Source organism: Anabas testudineus, chromosome 17, assembly GCF_900324465.2.
Source record: "Anabas testudineus chromosome 17, fAnaTes1.2, whole genome shotgun sequence".
NCBI classification, from domain to species: domain Eukaryota; kingdom Metazoa; phylum Chordata; class Actinopteri; order Anabantiformes; family Anabantidae; genus Anabas; species Anabas testudineus.
Window position 1 is genome coordinate 17127471 of NC_046626.1, and position 15364 is coordinate 17142834.

Sequence of the window (15364 nt, forward strand, 5' to 3'; positions counted from 1 at the left end):
CAAATTTTTTGACACCGCCCTCTAAAATGTAACTTTCAGAAGAGACCAGGATCAGACCTGAACTCAACAGAGTTCAATAAGAGTTTTGTGTTTTGAGCTTGAGCTAAAAAAAAAAAAAAGGCTGTTGTTTGGGGATTTTAATGCAAAGACCATAAACAAAAGCACCTCATATTCTCATAATAGTCTTCTTCTATTAAAGTGTAATAGGATACTTCACCTCATTATATTATTTATAGTCCCTCCATTTCCTATTTAAACATTCCAGTATTCCTAAATATATGTTTTCCTGTCACTCAAGTGACTTTAAGAAGTTAAAAGATATTTTTTCACTCCCAGATTTTACCCATGTTTTAATGACCAGAGGTTATTTAATTTTTTTTATAATTTATAAGGCTCAAACTATCTCCAGGCTCAACAGTTGACTTGAACACAGAGTTTTTTCTGCAGTTCTCTCTTAACAGGAGACAACATCAACTCACTCTCCACGCCCACAAAACCTCCACAGAGGCGGGGAGCGAGTCCAGTCCGAGCACATCACAGACAGTCCTCCAGGGCGCAGGACGCACGGAGGACGCGCGCAAACGCCGCCGAGTTGTGTCATTTTCAAGTTGAACTATCTCAGTGATAAAGTGCTGTAGACAGAGTTTGGACTGTCGTTTGGTTTCTGGCTGCTTCTCTTGGCTGTAAACGGGGTTTCATGCTCTCTGGAGCTGCGCTTCTTATGATGCTCGGATATCGCCGGATTGTTTTCTCCACCTTCTGGATCCATAATGTGAGGATTTGTGTCGGAATACACGAGGACGCCGTGTGAAGGAAAACCTGATCTCCTGAAGTGCAGTGAAAGTTGCTTCAATCCACCCAGGGTGCGGAATGGGACCATCATCCACGCTGCTTCTCGTCGCTTTTTTGGGTAAGAAACTTTTCGTGATTCGCAAGATTTTATTGTTCTTTCTGGTGCAACAAGTGTGGAGCTGTTTGTCTCCAGAATGAGTGCGCAAGATGCCTGAGAAGTGCAGAATAGAGCAAACTTTAAAAAAGACGCAGTCATTTAATTTTTTAAAGGGTTTTTAAATGTTTCATATTTGTCACATAGGAGCTGCAGTTGCTCTCTTGCTCTCAGCACACCTGTTTACCATCATGGCTGTGCGTCTGTGTGTCCAACATAACTAATTATGACAATATTTTCTGGCTAACTTGTCCCTTATGCCACAGTGATGAACATGTTTGAAGGCTAAAAGCCAATAAAAAGCTTCCCTGGGGCTGGTGGGAGGATGAAAGCACTGAGAGTTAAGAGCCACTTAAAACATCAATTCCTGATGAAAACCCTGCCTGAGCAGCAGAGGATTATGGGACTGCGTTTGACCCACTCCATCTGTTGGCAGTGACAGTAGAGGGCAACGTTTGGCTGCAACTTCAAATGACTGGGAGATAAAACAATATCTAGGAGCCCACTTATCCTTAAGTGTGTTTAAGTGAATCTAACATTCAATTAAGTGGTGTGTGGTGTGCAGCCTTTTCATAGTGGAGTGAGATGCACGGTCAGGATAGATCAGTGTGCGCTGTGCATTTACTGTGGGTGGGAAAAACACCTCAGTGAACCCTTGGAGAGTGAAACAGCACAATTCAAAGACACACAGATGAAGTGGCCTCACGTGGCGCGACAGCTGCATGTAATTCACCTTTTCACTGATATGGATCTGGTTCTGCTGGACCCGGCACATTTTACTCCATTTGTAAATATTTAACTGTTTTAAACTGTATGGGAAGTGTTGGACACAACAACTACGAGCTCATCCATGTGTTTTTTATGATCATCTCCATCTTAAAACATGAAGATAGACATGAGTTCTTCTCAATTTTTGGTCAATGCCAGTTTAAAAAATGGACAAAACAACAGAGTGTGGCTAAAAGAAATAGAAAAACAGTTAACAGTAAAAGTGTTTTGTAACCATTTTAATTACAATTTAAAAGTTGAAACTCGCGCTGCATTGCATCTGTGACGATGATACCACTAATCTGTTTTTAAGTTTGTGCTCCATATAGTATTATATTGTACATATATTAACAACAAAACATGGAATCTAACCCTTTAAGGAAACAATATTGTGCATATTGAGATAAAATTAACTCTAATGTGCTGTAATGTGACTACAAGACGACATCGGACCATGAAATGAGTCTGCTCGTGCATCATTCAGGTTTTAATACAAATACTGCTACAGCCATTGGTCACGGTGGGCTCAGTGCCACCTACCAGCATGGAAATCAACACTTTGATGTGTGAGTTTTCAAAGCAGGATGAGAGAGCTAACAGAGCTCCAGCAAGGCCAAATAATCAGCGCTGTAATTGCAGAGGGATCGGTCAGAGAATTAGCTAAATAATGTCAGATCAAGGGGAACAGTCTTCAACATAAGTTGGACAAATGCAGTCCAACTGCAACAACAGAAAAGAAAGGGTGGTTACGAGTTCAAAGAAACCAACATAAGAACGATGGAGGAAAGGCAAATGATACTAACTGCAGCACGGTATGAGCCAACTCAGTGATTCATACAGTGGTGTCCACCATCTATCATGTGTTTGTCATGATGTTAGGTCCGTTTTCTTTCACCACTTAAAAACTTAAAAGACTTAACTTAGTTCATTTTGGCTGAAAAGTAGAATTTTCATTCTTGATCATGGAAGCTGAATTAAAAGTCCTATAAAAAGATGGAAACCAACTCCGAATCAGAATCACTGTGACGGTTGTAGTAATGTTTTTAGTTACTTCTCACCTCTGGATGTTTTTATTTTAAAGTCTAGAAGTGTCGTGCTGTTTTCTCGGCCCCCTTTCGAGTTCTGCACGGCCGCTGCCAAAGTCTGAGATAACCCAAAGAACGCTTCTTTGTCTGGTCTCTGCTCTGGCACTTGTGGATTTTCTCTTCCCATGAACGATGTGGAGTCTCTCTGCTTGTCCGGGGTCCCAGTGCTGTTACCTCACCAGTGGGATCGGGCCAACTGGAAATGCTCTCGGTGGTTTAGGGCTCTGGGAGTTTTGTGGGCGCTTTGATTTTCAGATAAAGAGCAGTAGTTTGAGGAACTGCAGAGGGTTTGAGTGAAACGGTTCGGATTATTGCCTTAATGATGGAAAAGGATTTTATTTATTTATTTTTTGTTCATGAAACTCATTTGAAATGTGTGGAGGAGGAGACGTATGATGCTTCCTCTTTAAAAAGTAATTTTACAAACAGGCTTTAATGCCGTTTAATCATTTCCTCATTTATTTCTCTTTGAGCCTGTTTTCCATATGGACTTCTTGCTTGGCTTTGATGCAGTATAATGCTTCATAAAACGTTTTGTAGCTGTGTTTTTAAAATTGCTCTAAATAAAACTGGTTCTCTCTAGTAATTAAATTTTTACAAACTAATCTTAAACATGATCTGATGCATGTTGACTCTGTATCGACCTCGCGCTGCTGCCCGTTTTAAAAGCTCAGAAGTAGGAGTGAAGCCCCAAAGTCCAGGTTTGAAAAATAAAAAACATTTTTATTTATATTTTACCACTATAACCACTACTGTACACACAATTACAGCAAAACCTTCTTGAAGAACTTGCCTCAGCTCCTCTGTGGATTTAGGCTGCCGTAACGTCTTATCTGTTTATGTAATCTCAGACTGACTCCATGAAGTTGAGATCAGGGCTGTGTGGGGGCCGTACCTTCTGCTGCGGAGCTCCTAGTTCTTCTCCTCTCTGTGAATGTTCTTTATGACTCTGACCATACGTCTGGGGTTGTTGTAATCCTGCCAAATGAATCTGGGACAGATGAGATGTCTCCCTGATGGTACTGCATGTTGAATAATAATATCAACATCTGAAGTACCTAAAATGTTTGCACAGAACAGATGGATCATGTGACGGAGGAAGATTCTGGGAGGTTTTGTTAATGTTTAATTGCAGAATGAAAAGTCGAAGATACGGGGGCTGTTTGTTGAACTTCAGGATAGATGTCAGTAGATCTCTACTGAGAATTGTAGGACTGGAAAAAAATTCAATCTATTCATTTTCTTGATTTTTTTTATAAGACTACAACATCAGAAAGTGGTGAAAATTTATCAAAGCATTTTAAAAGATAAATATTAATATGTTGATATATTGGATAGTTTAGTTTGTTCTTCGTGTATTCAGTTATCATCATGTCAGCATGGAGAAGAAAGCAACAACAAATGGAGGGAGAAATATGGAAGTTTATGGTTTATTGGACATTTATGGAGAAGCTTATGCTCAAATCAGCTTGAGGAAATTAATCCTTAATGATGAAGGAAGGAGAGGTCTGTCTAGGAAACAGTGGAGATGCGGGAACGACAAACTAATTCTGTAATCTGATGTGTTAAAAAGAGCATAGAGGGTTATAAAGGACGTGTTTCACTCATTATGAATTATTATTTTAGTATTATTTTTTTAGTGTTATTTTAGTATAACGTCGGCAGCCGATCAGGATCTTCCTGCTGGTACAAGCCTGACTGCAGGTGTAGAAAAAAGGCCACACACACCACACAGCTAACTGTGCAGAGCAGCGTTACTAATGGCACCAGCTGAGTCGGGGGATCGAGTCTCCTCCACTGCCCGGCGTTTCCACCGAGCACCGCTGTGATGTGGTGATTTACACACAAGCCTCAGCTAGCACCCATTGGAGCTGCCTCACTGGGTGTAAAACAGCTGGATGAAGCCCTGTTCTCCACGGAGCTTCTGGTTTCTTTTAATCAGATGTTTTTGTTCCTCCCTCTGTGTCTCAAATTAAAAGCGCAGCGCCGACCGCAGTGGCATTCCTTGGCGTTAAATGATATTGCCGGGCGAGCTGGGTCTGATAGGAGGAATTTAAGGCCGACTCCTCATATTTCAAGGTAGATTCTGATGATATTAGAGTATTGCATTCAATAAATCCGCACTGGAATGTGAGCTTCAAGCTTTTCTTTTGGCTCCATGCTTCGAAACAGCTTTAATATCCGATATTTTATCCCTTTAAGCCCAGGCCATTGTTGAAAGCATTGTTATTTCATGTGGTTCATCTAAGGTACATGGACAGGGTGGGAAGTGATGATTGTCAATGCTGCTCTTGTCCTTTTGTCATTTATAATTTCTCAGATCTTCTCATTTTCTTAGTTTTTTGTGTTTGTTCAACAGAGCAGAAATTGATTGATTGAAGAATAAAAGGCTAATACTAACCAGGTGTTGCAGGTCATTGAGTTAAATTGATTTAAATTGCCCTCTGCCTCTTAATTCTTTATTAGTTGAAGCTTAATTTATTAGGGTGAAAGCATCTAAAAGGAAAAGTGTTTGGTGTGCAGACAAAATTACAGGTCTGTAATAAAATAAAGACTCTGATATCCCCCCTCTAAAATTATTGAAGTGATTGTGAGGCATTTCTAATTTCAAGTCGCATGCAAGTGTTAGCTGAAGTTGCATTTTGTTGCTTTAAGGATCATCAGCTAAAATCTCAGCTGAGTTAATTCTTCATACTTGTTGTATCGTCGTTCCCACAGGCTGGGCTAAAGGTTCCTCTCGTCACTACTCAGACAGCCGCTCCAGCCACCTCTATCTGGAGAAAACCCACGGCCGCTCCATCAAAGACTCCCAGTGCCCGCACATGTTGAAGCACCTCCACAATGGAGCACGAATTACTGTGCAGATGCCTCCCAACATAGAGGGTCACTGGGTGTCCACCAGGTAAACAAATGATGGTCCCATGTTTTCTGTGCATTCAGAATTTTTCATTTAACCTTAATCTCACACAAAAGAAGCAGCTTCTGCACGGTGTTCATCTGAATCCTCCTCTGTTTTCTGTTGCAGCTGTGAGGTGAGATCAGGTCCAGAGTTTCTGACGCGCTCTTACCGTTTTTATCCCAACAACACCTTCCAAGCTCACCAGTTCTACTATGAGGACAACCACTGCACCAAACCCATCTACACGCTGGTCGTCCAGGGTCGTCTGCGCTTACGCCAGGCTTCCTGGATCATCCGTGGTGGCACAGAGGCGGAGTACCACCTCCACCGTGTCCAAATGGTGTGTCACACAGCCACCGTGGCCAAAGAGCTCAGCCAGAGGCCGAGTTGTCGAGGGGTCATGAAGGGCCACTGGGATCCCAGCGTGACCTATGAGTTGTGGAGCGAGGAGGACGGCTACGACTGCTTGAGAGAGCTTAACTTTGCCATGCATGAGCTGCAGCTGCTCAGGGTGGAGAAGCAGTACCTGCATCACAACCTGGATCACCTGGTGGAGGAGCTGTTTCTGGGGGATATCCACACTGAGCCGTCTCAGAGGCTGTACTACAAGCCGTCCAGCTACCAGACTGCCCTGCAAAACGCCAAGGTTAGTGCTTTCTGTCGCCACCTTTGAATCTCCCAACTCTTTTTAGGGTCCATATATTTAATTTACAATCTCAGACTTGTTTCTTCTTCACTGCCTTTTGGATGGCATGAAATAGCATGAAAACTATGACACGCCTGCAAACACTCATACACATTACAAACCTGGACTGTCTCCTAAATCCTCGTGGTCCAACTCCACATGGTACTTTTAAATTTCAGTGATTGTGGAGCTTTTGTGGTTTGTTGAGTACAATAGTAGTTTTGATTGAATTTCAGCCACTTAAAATAAGGCTAACTCCACCAAAAGGACCAGTACAAAGCATTCATAAAGTTTGCTTTTGCCTGCAGGCTCTTGTAAACTTCACTGTACAGGTGTCCTCACTGACATATGACCAGTATGATTCACTAGTTCAGAGACCAGGATGAGAGCTCTTACAGTACAGACCCCCTGAACTGTGTTTTGTGTTCACTGGAACATAAAACCAGGCCAGAGGTAGAGTTTTGTTTTCTGACCCGAGCACGCAGCTTGTTCCATGACCTCTGCTGAGCTCCACTCCCACTGTGTCGACCCCCCACACCGCAAAGACCACACACACCAAAAAAGTTGAGTTGTCCCAAAGAAACCTCAGTAAAATAGCTTTTAAAATAAGTCTTTTAATTCTGTTGTTATAAATTTAATGATGATTGAACATGTGATACAATCTGTTTCCCGCTCCACACTCCACCCACCTGTTGAATCAAGTAAATTAAACTAAACACAACCAGAAAAACAGTTTGTTCCAAATCAGAGTTAAGATCAGTGTACATGTCACTAATCTTGCCCTTACACGCTTATTCACTAAACATTTGCACTGGCTGAAACCAGAAACTGTGATTTCATCTAGCTGGTTTTAGCTTTAAGAAAGCACCCTTTCTTCCCTCCTTCCTGCCTATTGGATGTAATTTCTCTATTTACACTGCTGAGCAGCAGTTTCCCTGCTGGGCGAAATCCTAGAGCGATGTTTTCACTGTCACCCTCCACAGAGATTACATTGAAATCCTGTTCAGGTCCACTGTCTAAATCCACATGCGCTTGGAGGAGCTGTGATCAGTCGAGCTCCCCGGTGATGCTGTAATGACCAGAGCTCTGCTCTGCTTAAGCCCCTCTATCCCTCAGAGGCGCAATGTGAAACCCAGCCTATCTCTGGGAGCGATCAACATGTGGTATTCCTAGAATTTATAATCACGTAGCCGTATGAATTATTCCAGTGAGCACAGAGCAGGTCTGATTTCATGCATGCCTGAGGCTCCAATCAAACAGTTGCATGTGCTGTCTTTCTCCTGAATAAAAAGGAAGGCAGGGTGTTTGTAGGGCGGTGATTCATTGATTCACCACATCCACAAAGTTGTGGTTAGTCTAATATAGTGACGGCGTCAGTTTACCAAAATACTAATAAATCTCTCACCTCTGCTGCTCTTAGCCTCACACTGTGATGGAAAGTATTTCCATTGTACTTTTACTCCACTACCTTTATAAAGCAGCAACCATTGATAGCTACTCTCCATATAACATTTATTATTAACCGTCAGTGTCTCCTCACCTCTATTTCTAAATCTCCTTATCACCTAACTCGACAGTTTCCATCAGCTCTTCTGAATATTTTAGCATGTTTCAGCTGAAGTGAGACTTGAAGTGAACATACTGGAGCTTGTAGCAGCTAAGGAGCTGGAAATACATGCCATACACAGCCACACTGCTGCACATGTTTCTGTTCATACTTGAGTTGGGGACACAGGAGAAACCTCAGCACAAAGACGTAAAACAACTTTTCTATTTGTAGTAGAGATGAATGGGAAAATATATCATTTTGTTATTTAAGTGAACTGACCCTTTACGCTTGGTAATATGTTTCTATAACGATACACGCCTGCATTACAGGCATTTTCAAACATCCTAAATCCTGAGTAATTTTACGACTTTGGTCAGTTTTAACTGCGATTGGTCGTCGACTGAGCACATACAGTAAATTGTATTTTGACCTCCATATATTGTGGTGAACAGCAGAATAAAATACCTCACTCCTTCCTACACAAAGTACTCAACTCAACCATCTCCTGAGGTTGCAATGGTTTCTTTTTGGGGACTTTTATTGCCATGATGACCATCCAGTCCACTAATCTTAAGCCATGTACCCGGAGCTGGTGCTGGTCCAGAACAATTGCTGGTGCAGGCATGTTCATTTGTGGTTACTGGGTGGATCCCAGCAGTGATGCAACAGCGAGGCAGCAGACTTTGTTTTAGGTTTGTTTTCTCCACTCTCTGTCGTCTGGGTCGCTGCTGCGTCACTGAGGCGGAGTAATGACCGCATGATAACGATGCTTGTTAGGAAGGGATCTGTGTTTTTATACTGTTGTTGTCGAAGTCTTTCAGTGGCAGTTTGGTTTTCACATGTACTCATCATGCACAGACTCGTTTGTGGTGACACGTTATGTTATCTGGAGCTTACGGTTTATGCTTTGTTGTTGTTTTCTATTTCTCTCTGAGCCTGTAAGCACAAATAAAACTTAAATAATGAAGCTGGTCAGTGTAAAATAAGACTTATTATGAATTATAGGGATGTAATCGTACAAAAAAAGACGCTGTAAGTAAAGTATGTTATCACCAAGAGGTTTTTAAAGACGCATTTTAATCCTAATTGTTTTGGATGTTGTCCTCCTCTGAACTGTGGCACTAATCCCCAAAATGACCAAATGGAATATGGCTGCCAAACAAAGTGGAATTCATTTCGACTTCTCCTTGATTTTCTGTGGTTTGGACAGTCGCTTATTTGTGCGTCAACACAGACAAAAGCATCTGCCCAGTGTAGTAAAGCTCGAACTGAAATGTAATATATGTAAAGTTATATCCTCCCTCATTTCCAGTAGGATGCGCAGCCAACAGCTCATAGCAGCACAAGCTTGTACAAGTCAAACGCTGTAAGAAAAAAGAAAATGGGTTTACTAATGATTCGCTGTGTAACAAAATGCTCCTCAAATAAGTTCAGTATTTGACTCGACTGTGTTGCTTCTGTTTTCTGGTCAGAGTTAATTGTTTGCAGAGTTCGATCCCGAGGCTCTGTGATTGGTTCAATTCTGTAGTTTGATAGTTAGTTGTAAAACACGTTAGTACGACGAGATGCAGATGAAATCATCACCTACATGGGGAGCGAGCAGGTCTCCTTTCATAGAGGCTGCCATGGCAGCAAATAGTGAGATGCTTGCAGTTTGCACCGTTGCCACTAGATGTCACTAAGTCTTACGCGCTGCACCTTTAAGCTACACTCAGCAGCTGGTTAATTTAGCTTAGCATAAGAGCTCCACACAGGTGTAGACGGCTGGCTGGGCTCGGTAATGAGAAACGGGGACCTGCGACGCTGTTTACTGTGTTTTATCTGGAGAGAAGTGTGAACTTCTCTTTTACACAGTTGGACTCTTGTTCCGTGCAAAAAAAGCACAAAGTGAGTGAATCATGATTTTGACTGTTTGTGATTAGTGTGGTGTGACAGAGACAGTAAAACCCTTTTTATTTGCAACCTGTAAACAGCCGAGCTGAAATTGGGTTGTGGAAAGTTTGCCTGAGGCAACTCATAAACTGACTTCCACATTGGCTGTGATGATTGTTGTTGATTTTAAAAAATTAACCTATTAGTTTTTTATATGCTGCACCAAAGGGCATGATTTATAGTTATTTTTACTGAAGTTCCATCTGTGACACCTTCAGTTATTATCGTGCAGGTGGTGAGAGCAGTGCTTTTCAGACGGCCCTGAGTTCTGACTCTCAGGCTTCATTGCTGCAGCTTGCTGGTGCTGTATAGTCTGAAAAGAACAATATAATCTTGTTTTTAATCGAGGCTGGAAAATAAATGGATTCCAGTTTATTTAAAGTGAATATTCATAGAAAGGGACACAAGTATTGAATATTAGTGGTGAAGTTTGTATCACAAAGTATTAGTCTATGAAGTTAAAAGGATTTGAGAGTTCATCCTAAGAACTAATCCCTCATCAGCTGACAGATGAGTCTCCATTGAAGGAAGACATGTTCATTGTCAGGCCTTTTTTTTTCTGAGCTCCAACAAACTGTCTGGGTTTTATGGACTCAAGGTTTTTGCAGATCTGGAACATGTTTTCCACACCTGCAGCGGAAACTCCCCCACCTTCTGCTCTTTCCACAGTATACGCTGAAATACATGCACATAAGTTTTTCTCTGCATCTTTTTTCCCTTTTACACAATCTACTTCTTACTTAGACAAGAGAAAGAAACACTTTCTCACTCTGAACTGAGATTATCTCATCTGTAGGATGTAGTGATACTCCTTTTTATTTTTTTTAAGTCCTCATAAATCTCTCACAGTTATAATGCTGCCTGGGAAAAGAGCGATTGAGGCCCGGACGTTGGGTCTTAAAATTTGACCACCCTCAAATAACAAAAACTCTCCCTCCCTGGAGTTTGGCCGTTGGAAGTGATTTTGTGGAATACAGTATGAAGGCTTCTAGCTCTGGATCTGTACGGCCCTCGACTGCTTCCTGCAGCCAGAGATCCACAGCTGTCCTGTGTGTGAATCTGCTGATCACATGCTGCTCTGGGGCTCCACTGGACCAGAAATGATGCAAATTCAATATGATTAATAGTCACTCCTGGTTTTACAAACCCTCGTTTGTCAACGTGAGCATGTTTTTAAGGAGCATAAAAGCTCTGCTCGCTGCTCACTGTGTGACTTCTTGTTGTCGGGGCTCGTGTTCGACCAGACATCTGTCTTTTACTGTAAAATGATGTGATCACTCTGAGAAAATGTTGGGACTTTGTCCGGCTTCCAACACTCCAGAGATTCCGACTGAAGGAAATAGTTTTTCCTCCTTCACCTCTGAACATATGCCAGCCGTCATTTATGTGATTTTAACAACACAATATACCAAATGATAGATTTAAAAAGCTTTCAGCACTGACATTTTACTGGATTTCTATGCAGTCATGCTATGTGATAACTTCAACTAAGAGTTCGTAAACAGTTGACAGGTTCGTCCTTTAGGTTTATGGAGTGTTTCCAGTTTAGATGCCACAGGTTTGCAGAGTACCACTGCACTACCAGAATCTTTTACCTGGTTTATCTTCTTTGTTGGTGTGGCTGCTGAGCTTTAATTTCTCTATCAACACTCGAACCAAAGCACTAACTCAAATGTGCTTTACTGTGGGTGGATGTCGTCCGACCAATGTGCGATTGGTTAGAGTTGCGATGAGTGTATATAATTTATATTGCTGTGTTGTCAATTTAGTTTAATGACATCATGCTAATGCTTTCAGTTTAGAAATGTGGTAAATTACTTTTTTTTTTAAGTGATACAGTTTCTGATTAAGAAATGTACAGATGTACAAATTAAATGTATTATCACAAATAACACAGATTCTGTACATAACATACTTTATTGATCCATGAACTCCTACTTTACATTGCATTATAAACTAGGTTATGTAATGTTTATATACTAATTAAAACAAGACTTATTGAATTTTTGGAGGCATATTAACATTTCATGACACTTTGACTACTCTAAATTTCTGCGAGGCTCTGTTTTCTATGCTCATAACTTATTTCTTTCCCTTTATTTCCAGAATCATGACCACGGCTGCATCGCCTGTCGTATCATCTACCGCTCAGACGAGTTCCACCCACCCATCCTGCCGCCACGGGCCGACCTGACCGTTGGTCTATACGGTCAGTGGGTGAGCCAGCGCTGCGAAGTTCGTCCCGAAGTTCTCTTCCTCACTCGGCACTTCATCTTCCATGATAACAACCACACCTGGGAGGGCCACTACTACCACTACTCTGACCCCGTTTGCAAACACCCAACTTTCACCATCTACGCTCGTGGACGCTACAGCCGAGGGCTTCACTCCACTCGAGTCATGGGAGGGACAGACTTTGTCTTTAAAGGTTACTCACCCTTTAGATGTGGTTTTATTTATATAGCACATATGAAACACAGATACAATTCAAAGTGTTGTTCCTGATACTGCCACTCTTCTTCCTCCTACCTCTACTTTACTATGACTGCCGGCTCATCTTTCTACCTGCCTCCTGCACTTGACAGTTTAGAGCAAGGGTGGACAATCCTGGTCCTCAAGGGCCACTGTCCTATTTGTTTTCCAACTATCCCTACACCACCCATTACTTTACACGGGTCAGGTGTGTTTAGCCAACCAGAAGCTGTGAGTGCAGAGATTGGAAAACAAATAGGGCTGTGACCCTCAATCAGGATTGCCCACCCCTGGTTTAGAGTAGCTGTTGCTCTACATCCCTCACGACTGCAGCTAACAGGTGTGCTTGCGTTCCCTCCTTTAGTCAACCACATGAGAGTGACGCCGATGGACTTGGCCACCACCTCCCTCCTCAACGTCTTCAATGGTAATGAGTGTGGAGCGCAGGGGTCGTGGCAGGTCGGAGTGGAACAGGATGTCACCGTAACGAATGGCTGCGTGGCGCTGGGTATCCGGCTCCCCCACACAGAGTATGAGCTCTTCCGCATGGAGCAGGACGCTCACAGCCGCTACCTGCTCTACAATGGCCAGCGTCCCAGTGATGGCTCCAGCCCGGACCGGCCGGAGAAGCGGGCGACCTCCTACCAGATGCCCCTGGTCCAGTGCTTGTCGAGCAGCCAGGTGACTGACTATATCCAAGGGGGAGACAGGCCCCTGCTGCCCCACAATGACTGCAGAGGATGGCACAAAGCCAACCAGAAACACATCGTAGTGGTGCTCGTCGTAACCCTGCTTCTCTTCTGGCAGAGCTAAAGACCACTTTAGACTTTCTCTACAAAAGGACACAAGTTGTGTATATTTCAAGGACCGACAGGGAGACTGCTTGTTAAACCAACATATGTAAAAGTTTTAAGTTACCCTTTGAACGAGGATGAAAACTGGTGCTCCTGATCCTCTGAACTCATCCCCAGCTACCAAAGACTTGACACTGCTGCACCACAGAAACTGCACTTTACAGTGGGACCAAAGGTCGACCTGCCCATTTCCTCAACATATACAAAGATGTCTATATATCCACCTGAACCTGAGAGTATGTTTTATACAGTGTATTTAGCTACAAGTATCAAGTCATTTCTTGGTTTAGTTCTGCAAAGAGACTATTGGATACGTAGAAGTGTTTTCTACAACAAACCCTTTGACAATAAGCTCCTAACAGGGAGATATGCTTGTGAGTCACTGTTTACAGTAAAAGGGAACTACACTACTTTAATTAATCATTTCTTTGACTATAACCTGGACTGAGTTTTCTGTCTATTCCACTTAAAGAAGATGTTATTTTGGTACAATAAACTCTTTCACCTACAGACAATTATCCGATGCATTCTCAAGAGATCTTTAATTCCCTCACAGATCAGATAGCAGTATGTTCACTGGCTGACACAGGAGATATTTAAAATTATGTTGATCTCAGATTAGGAAACACTGTAAAAACTTTACAAATACGGAAACCTAAGACATTTTACTTTCACAGTTAGGAGTGGCTAGTGTGGCTAAATGTATAAGAACAAATGTTTGTTAGAAATACATATGTGTAAAAGCTAAGTTAAACTTATCACTCTAGCATCTGTTATGATTGCACAAATTGCGGCCCCAATTTTAAGTTTATTATCCAACATGTTCTGCCCTTTTTAGAAAGACTAATAAATAAGATTATTAGTTACTGATTAAAGTTGGATATGTGTTTTTAGGCAGAATTTAATAACTTTTGCATTATTAAACTAAAATATAATCTCACCACAAACAGAGAATATTGAATTATTATATGACTTAACATACTACAGAAATACATTTTGTACTGTAAATCTCCTCAAAATGCAAATTCACTACATACAAAAACCTAAACTTTTGCCCAGGAATTTAGGAACAGACTGCAAAACAATGTACACATCAAACTACAAATTAGAGACAGCCTGCCGAGGCCCCTAAAGGTCTTATCTGCACGTTTTCTTTTTACCGAACCTTAATCGTTGATATTTTTATGTTTTAGCCATCAACATCTGTCAATAATGTACTAGTATTATCTTTAAATACTTTAGTTTCTTTCTTTCCATTTACATTTTGTGTCTCTACTGTGAAAGTTATGGATATTTCTTAAAATTAAATAATTACTAAATTACCTGCAGAGACCACACATAAATAACTAGAATAACTGTAATCAAAGAAATTAGAGTCTGGTAATTCTAGTAAATCAGATATTACCTGTCCAGTTGATGTTGCAGAATAAGCCTTCCAGTGAGGAATCTGAAATAGATGAGAGCAGATTAGAATGATTTGCCCTTCGCTGGTTTCTGAATTTGAGAGTGGAGTAAATTCAACATACTTCCCTAGTAATCAGATCAGCATCAATCAGTTGTCCAGTGGGGTTACAGGGACGTTATTGACGGTCTAAAGATGTCGTCACCCTCTGGATTGTGGACCACTACCTGTTTGGGCGCTTACAACATGCTGACAGCATAACAAACTTTGAAACATGCATTACACAGGTAAACAGGCTACCACAGCACCTTCCACTTCTGCAATGAAAAACAGAATCCTGATGAGTGTACCAAATAATAAACCTGTAATAGGCTCCAAGAACCGTCATTGTAACTGGATACATGTATGAAATTAAAGACTTGATACTCCTCAGTGTTGTTTTTTGCTCTAACTTGACAAATAAACATGGGGAGTGGATGCACAAGGGAAATTGCACAGGAGCTGACAAAAGATTATCAGACTTGTGCAGGGGGCCACTGAACGGCTGAGTCCAACTCCATCCTGTTAACACCGTCAGATATCACCCTTATGTGAAGGAGTTCTCATTTACTTTGTGCTCTCTCAAGCAAACACATTTGACCTAATTTACTTGAAGGTCTGACATCTCTGTAATCTCTACTAACAAAACATTGCATTTTGCTCCATCTATCACATCTACTGCAGGTATGGAATTTGCCCAAATCTGTACTATGTCTGTGCAGGTTGAGATACT

General features: G+C 41.7%; 1 protein-coding gene across 1 annotated transcript; it reads left to right on the forward strand.

Annotated features, from left to right (window-relative positions):
* Window positions 1-539: 539 nt before the first annotated feature.
* Window positions 540-14092, forward strand: LOC113171809 (protein APCDD1). Its single transcript, XM_026374533.2, has 5 exons — window positions 540-910; window positions 5518-5701; window positions 5825-6344; window positions 11971-12292; window positions 12701-14092. The coding sequence occupies exons 1-5, from the start codon at window positions 871-873 to the stop codon at window positions 13147-13149; spliced, it is 1515 nt and encodes a 504-aa protein (XP_026230318.1). The 5' UTR covers window positions 540-870; the 3' UTR covers window positions 13150-14092.
* The last annotated feature ends 1272 nt before the right edge of the window (window positions 14093-15364 follow it).